The following is a 7,676-nucleotide window of genomic DNA, read 5'->3' on the forward strand; positions in this document are numbered from 1 at the left end:
TATGCATCGCAAATCATTTTTAAAAATGTTTTAGAAACAAAGATATGTTTTAGTAAACACAGCAAAACTATAAAACACAAATAAGGAAACAAATAAATTCCAAGGACATTTTGTGCAATATTGCTATTATTGGTTATTTTATTCGCTCACATGAATGATTAAAGCCGAATTAAAGAGCTTTCAAAACAATAATGTAAAAGATGCATGCATTAAACTCAACAACCCGCCATTTATTGCAATTGTGTAGTGTGTGTCCAGGGTTACATTTCCGCATTTTACCAGCGTTTCAACTGGTTTTAACCTGCATCAGATGAATCTACATAGAGACCGAGGACGCTGAGAGACTCGCGCTCCTATTGGTCAATAGAGCCTTTTCCTCAGAAAATCCCCAAATTATCATATTTATCACCAACACTAATAAACAACATATAGACAAAATAAAACAAACCAATTCACAGCTGTTATTCGAATTATAGATTATAGTTTTTAAATATATTTTCTGCTCACAATCGATACTTAAGAACTACAAAATCTTTCGGTTTCGAAATCATTGTCTTCCGTGTAGAGATCGTGTTTCCTCATGTAAAATACTCACACTTCGGCCATTTCGATTTTTCTGTCTGAATTACTTTAATCCTAGTTTCTTTATATAAAGAATGGCTCTTTTGGATGTAAGTGGTTATAAACACAATTCCGCGTCACAGTTTGGTTTTAAGCACGCGCATCTTCTCGACGGACTGAATCACTATAGGTTTGGGACCAAATGCCAGGAGTTCGCGGTACCTGTCGGAGTAGACGTGAGTAACTTTATTAATATCAATTCTTCACTAAATCTCAGAGACCCATTATTAGGTGGTTAAGCGAGAGATAGCATAAAACACACATTTTGTGAGAAAACTGAAGAATGCTTGAGTTGCACCCAAACATGGGTTCATAAACAGTGATCCCTTCATATATAAACCTTTATCGTCAGCAGCTGTAGAGCAGGTGATATTTTATTACAATTGCATTTTAAAGGTTTTTGATTAGCTTCTATGGCAAGAACATTGAGAATGTGTCTGGGTTAATTTGCTTATTGAAACATAGGGGGCAGAGTCTCAGCAACAGCATGAACTAACATTTAAGCAAAATCACATAAATATAAATATAAATTAGCCTGCCTTGTAATATATCCCGTGTTCCCATCAGCCCTCCAAGTTTCTGAAATCATGCAATTGTGAGAACGGGGTTTCCATAGATCTGAATCATGGCACCACAACCCTGGCGTTTAAGTTTCGGCATGGAGTCATTGTGGCCGTTGACTCCAGAGCATCAGCTGGAAAATACATAGGTAAGCAAGCATACAGGTTTAAAGTGGGTAAGCAAGCTGATTTTACAACTACAGTATAGTGCATAACATGTAATTCATACTGAAAACAGCATTTAGAATAACACACAATATACACCACTGTTTTTTCTATATCATGATGTTTCTTCCAATGTGTTGCAGCATCAAAGGAGGCCAATAAAGTGATAGAGATCAACCCTTACCTGCTGGGCACCATGTCTGGCAGCGCTGCAGACTGTCAGTACTGGGAGAGACTGCTGGCTAAAGAGTGCAGGTCTGTCTCAGCATGCTTCTGAGAGCGTGAAGCATCTGCTCACTGGATGAAGTTACCAGTTTGTGTTCAGCTGTGTCAGGAAATTATTCAGTTTAAAGCCTTAGTTAAAGGTTATTAGAAGATTTAGAGATCTAAAGGAATGCCCACACTATTGTTGAAAAGTTTAACCAACTTTCTATTGCTTAACACAAAAGAATATTTTAAAGAATGTTTCACTTATTTCAATGTCTATAACATAAAATTCCACTGGGATCTGAAACATTTAAACTCCAAAAAGGACATGAACAGTGATGAACAGATTGAAACTGAGGTCTTTGTTCAACAAAAGCATACACAGATTGCATAAATTGTGCAATATTTTAACTAATATTAAACCTCACTGGTTTCTCGCATGTCACATGGCCTAATGTGAAGTTTGAGGATCATGTTCACCATATTTGATGTGAAATCGCATACCATCTTAAAGTAAAAGTACTTTACAACTATTTCTATATGATATGAATGTGTGTAGTATATGGCTGTATTACATTGGTCATGTTGTCATTATCATTTGACCTATACAGTTACATTCAGTCATTCACAAATCCTCTCTCTTGGCCTCATGGGACAGTGAAGTATCGCACACTTCAGAATATCATTGAAAGTAATAGATCATCTGACAAGATTTTTATAACTGCTTCATGGATACTGTGAATTTGGCCATATTACTCATTCACATAGCGTTTTTCGACTACTAGTAGGTCATAGGGAAGTATGCATATTCAGTTGCACACTGTGTGTTGATTTGATTTAAGAGTGTATTCAGGCTTAAATTTCAATCTGTTCATCATAGAAAGTGATTATGTCATAAAATTAATAAATGATGGTAAATGATGACTTTCCTCTTTGGGATGAACCAAAAGAAGTACACTATCGGTCTTCATCCTCCTTTAAAGTAAAATACTCACATACAAATATTAATATACATATGTACACACAAATGTACCACAATCATGTGATTTTATTTGAAGAAATTCATATGTGCAGGATATTATTATGTTATGTTGATTCTTATTTGTAACCCTGGAGCACAAAACCAGTCTTAAGTCTCTTGGGTATATTTGTAGCAATAGCCAAAAATACATGGTATGGGTCAAAATTATAGATTTTTCTTTTATGCCAAAAATCATTAGGATATTAAGTAAAGATCATGTTACATGAATATATTTAGTACATTTCCTTCCGTAAATCTATCAGAACTTATTTTTTTAGTAATATGCATTGCTAAGAATTCATTTGGACAACTCTAAAGGTAATTTCCTTAGTATTTTGATTTTTTTACACCCTCAGATTCAAGATTTTCAAATAGTTGTATCTCAGCCAAATATTGTTTGAGCAACCGCTATTCTTCGTTAATATATAAAGTATTTGTGTGATTTAAAAACAGACTTTACAAACTACGAAACAAGCAGAGGATCTCAGTGTCTGCAGCCTCCAAGCTGCTGTGCAACATGATGTTGGGATACAGAGGCATGGGGCTGTCTATGGGGAGTATGATCTGCGGCTGGGACAAACAGGTGAAGTCTCTATGTTTATACGATTGCTTTTGTGTTTTTTGCTTATTTGCATATTTTGTGAGTGTTCTCAGTCAAGTATATTATACAATCCAACAATAAAAAACATGTAAAGCTCTTAGTATGATCTTATAATATAGTCTTGTGGAACAATCATGCAGACACATAATCTTCAGTTATGTTCATATTATGTTTTCCCTCACTTCAGGGTCCAGGTCTGTACTATGTGGATGATAATGGCACACGTCTCTCCGGCCGGATGTTCTCCACTGGCTGTGGGAACAGTTATGCGTATGGTGTAATAGACAGCGGTTATCGTGAGGATATGACTGTGGAGGAGGCGTATGAGTTGGGTCGGCGTGGTATTGCTCATGCCACACACAGAGACGCTTACTCTGGTGGTGTGGTCAACCGTAAGTACAGAAATGTCTTACAAACCTGCTAGCAATGAATCGGAATCTTAACATTACAATAAAAATATAAGAATATTGACCTGCAGTAATGTGCTATTATGCTTCAACCAGAATCTGTAAGAAGTGTGAATTTGTCCTCAACAATAAAATAAAACAACCCTGACACAAGAAATAACCTTTAGCTTTGTATTTCTGTCTTACATAGTTTTTTTAATGTACACTATTGTTGCATAGTTTCTGGGTGTCATATTTAAGAGCTGAAGTCTTCACATGTGTTTTCTCCACTCAGTGTACCACATGCAGGAGGACGGCTGGATCAAGGTGTGTAAGGAGGACGTGTCAGAGTTAATTCACAAATATAAGAAGGGGATGTTCTGATCTGATCTCTCATTTATCTGACAGTGAAAATTAAACTGTTATCAAATCAAAGACGCTTTTGGTGCATTCTTTATTATATATTTGAACTGTGTTTTCTGTGCTTATTCTACCCATTTCTGTATGTGGTTCCAAATGGGTTATTTTCTGGGAACTGCGCAGTTTGAAAAGATTATTGCTGAACCTTCATGAAATCCATAGGAAGTGCATCCTCCTCAATATTCAGATTAATGGTGAAGGTAATCAAATATGGGATGCACTACTTCTTTTTTTTTTTTACTTTATAGACCGTGAAATGATATTTTAATTTCAGTAATAGCTAACTTTAAAGGGAATCTATTGTTTCCCTTTTTACAAAATGTAATATAAGTCTTAGGTGTTCTCAGAATTTGTCGGTGAAGTTTTAGCTCAAAATACCCCACAGATCATTTATTATACCATTTTTAAATGTCTATTTAAGTGTAAACAGCCAGAAAAATGTGCGCACAGAAAACAGCTGTCACTCAGCATATAAATACTAAACTAAGTTCTCTTTCATGTCTTTTTGCACTCAAACTGTCAAATATAAACAAGGTTATACCAAAAACACACATTTACATAAACAGTCGGTTATGTCTATGAACGTAAACAGCTGGGAAAGGAATTAAATGTTTATTTCAGATTTGTGTATTACCTACCGCTGTCGCTTTGACAGGTTTTCAATTGCTAACAAGCATTGTTCAATACTGAAGCCACATTTTCAAAACTGTTCAGCTAAACAAACAGAATCACATTTCTCAAAATCCACAAACATTATTGTCACTTATACTCCACAATCTGCAAAACATGAAATATTTTCTGCACATTTTTCAGTTGCTAACATACTTTCAGATTTTAACATATACAATCTCAGCAGAATATTTACTGTGAAATTGAATGAAAATCATTCCAAACACAACTAACTGCAATTTCATCTGAAAGCCAAGTCAGATGTCCTATTTGAAGTTGTTTTTGGTGATCTTTTTTGATAAACAAATAGGATGGATGCCTTCAGGATTATTATCACTTCAGGAAATTATTCATGTTTTTATTTTATTTTATTTTTCACAAGTAAATTTTGTATATTTTGATGTGTTTTTGTTTTTTGTTTCTGGTATGTAAAGAAATAGGGTCAGTAATACAGTAAGTAAAATTAAAAGATGTTATTCTTATCCTATAATGGAATACTTGTGTGACGAAATCATAAAAAATATATAAAAGTTAATAGTTTATGTAATGCTCCTTGTAGTTTTTTCGATCGATGTGTTGAAGGAGTGGAATCGTGGTTTCATCACGGCCTTCATAAAAAATATGTAGTTATCCTTTTGCATGATTATTGATCATGTTATTAATTAGTATTTAATGTCATAGATTGTTAGTTGATTGAATAAAATTATTATTTATCATACACCAGTGAGTAGACATTGAAAATAACTTTCTCTCTCTAGTGAGAAGTTGGAATGTGTAACTAGGTCTTTTATAAATGCTGACTTTTTATTCTCTCCATTTGATTTTCCTGTGTTGTATTGATTAGTCATTCTGTTCATTAATGAACTCATTATAGTCCTTGTGTTCCTGAGTTCCTTGCTCCTGTCTCCATCAGTGTAAAGGTGTTGAGTTTTGAATTAAAGACTATTCTGATTATATCTTCATTAAACTGCAGCCACACGTGACAGCGCAGCATTAACTAAAATTATAAATGCTGTGTAAGTATTGTACGTTAATTAATAGAGTTAACTAATGTTAACAAGATATAACACGAGTAAGGTATACACATATGGGTAGCACTTTAGAATAATGGTCCATTAGTTAATGTTAGTTAATTCATTAATTAACATGAACAAACAATAAACAATACATTTATTACTGTATTTATTCATCTTTGTTAATGTTAGTTAATGAAAATACAGTTATTCATTGTTAGTTCATGCTAATTCACAGTGCATTAACTAATGTTATCAAGCACAACTTTTGATTTGAATAATAAATTAGTAAATGTTGAAATTAACATCAACTAAGACTAATAAATGCTGTAGAAGGATTGTTCTTGCTTAGATCATGTTAACTAAAGTAGTTAACCAACATTAACTAATGGACCATTATTCTAAAATGTTAACCACATATGTCATAAAATTTCATTATCTTGGTATTTGACAGTTCAAAATAGAGACCAAACTTAAGTGCTGCAGTTAAAGGCATTTTTAGATATTAGCAGTCTGAATGTGACAGCGATCCAGTGTCCTTAAGAGACTCAGATGTGTGATTCAGGTGCATGTACACACAAAACTCTACACACCATTACATTTATGGAAGCTCTGTAACCTTGGAGCGACATGAATATTATTAATGTCCTTTTTTAAAGTTAAAGCCTTAAATCAAGTATTATTAAAAATATTACTCTTTTCTACATTGTTTCACTTAAAAATTAAATGAAGGCCTTTAGTTACTAGGTAAGACTGAGTGTAACAGGCTGTGAATCAAATAATTTGCTGTATTTGATCATTTGATGTATTTTGATGGAAACTTCCCATTAGTGGGATCAGGAATGTTTGGGGGATTTATCAATGAATTAATGGTTTTAATAAAAGTACTAAGAATTTGGCGATGGCAAGTCACTGAATACAGCTAAATGAATGTATATAAATTACTATATTAATTGACTTATTAATATACAACAGCAAACAGCTACAGGTTTGTTTTCAAGTAAAAAAAAAGAAAACTTGCTGTAATTTTTTTAAAGGCCATTTCAGGAAATAGAGACTGTCATCTATCATTTTCTTTTGAATATACTTTCACAAAATATTGTGACCCTTAAGAGCTCTTTAAAGTGTTCAATTATATTTTTCGGGTGTAATATATCTGATCAGCTCAACACTCTTCCTTCTGTCTTGTGTTCATTGTGAAGATACATTTCATCAACAACATTTCTACAAAATCTGCTGCACGCCTGTCATTTTGATTTTGAATAATATTTAATATCAACTTTGGGAAGGAATCATGCATTTTAACATCACAGATCTATAATTATAGAATATTCTGTTGAATTTGAAGCAAAGGTTAATAAATAGATTCTGATGAAATATGGATACTGTTTTGACAACAGAAAGACAGACATTCACCACCTGCCAGTTTCTGTGAAGTTTATTTATTAAGAATCAATATAAGATGACAATGTTTTGAAGGCAACCAATATACAAACATTTTCACATAACTTAATTTAGGTTTAGTAACCTCAAATCTCAGAAAAATATCTATAGTTAACTGTACTGTACAGGTGTAACAGCACAGTATCATTACAACAATCAACATTATTCTTTAGTATCTAAATTAACGTATGTAAATTATATATATATGTAATAAATTATATATATATATTTATGAGGACATAACCCATGTCCCCATTTTTCAAAACGGTTATAAATCATACAGAATGAGTTTTTTTGAGAAAGTAAAAATGCACAAAGTTTCCTGTGAGGGTTAGGGTTAGGTGTAGGGTTGGTGAAGGGTGATAGAATATACAGTTTCTACAGTATAAAAACCATTACGCCTATGGGATGAACCCACTTTTCACAAAAACAAACGTGTGTGTGTGTGTGTGTGAAAAAAACTATACAAACAAAAAAGCCACCAAAGAGAAATATATACACTTTACAATTAAGTTCTGAGATCAACATGTCATCCCAAAATGAACAAATTTATCCAGTTAAAGAAAAACA

The 7,676-nt window shown here is 33.2% G+C and overlaps 1 protein-coding gene across 1 annotated transcript; it reads left to right on the forward strand.

Annotated features, from left to right (window-relative positions):
- The first annotated feature begins 526 nt into the window (after positions 1 to 526).
- Positions 527 to 3,996, forward strand: psmb8a (proteasome 20S subunit beta 8A). The gene is made up of 6 exons (XM_059509024.1): positions 527 to 797; positions 1,189 to 1,330; positions 1,490 to 1,601; positions 3,028 to 3,157; positions 3,363 to 3,567; positions 3,857 to 3,996. The coding sequence occupies exons 1-6, from the start codon at positions 657 to 659 to the stop codon at positions 3,943 to 3,945; spliced, it is 819 nt and encodes a 272-aa protein (XP_059365007.1). The 5' UTR covers positions 527 to 656; the 3' UTR covers positions 3,946 to 3,996.
- The last annotated feature ends 3,680 nt before the right edge of the window (positions 3,997 to 7,676 follow it).

This window comes from Carassius carassius, chromosome 25 (assembly GCF_963082965.1).
Source record: "Carassius carassius chromosome 25, fCarCar2.1, whole genome shotgun sequence".
Taxonomy (NCBI): Eukaryota; Metazoa; Chordata; class Actinopteri; order Cypriniformes; family Cyprinidae; genus Carassius; species Carassius carassius.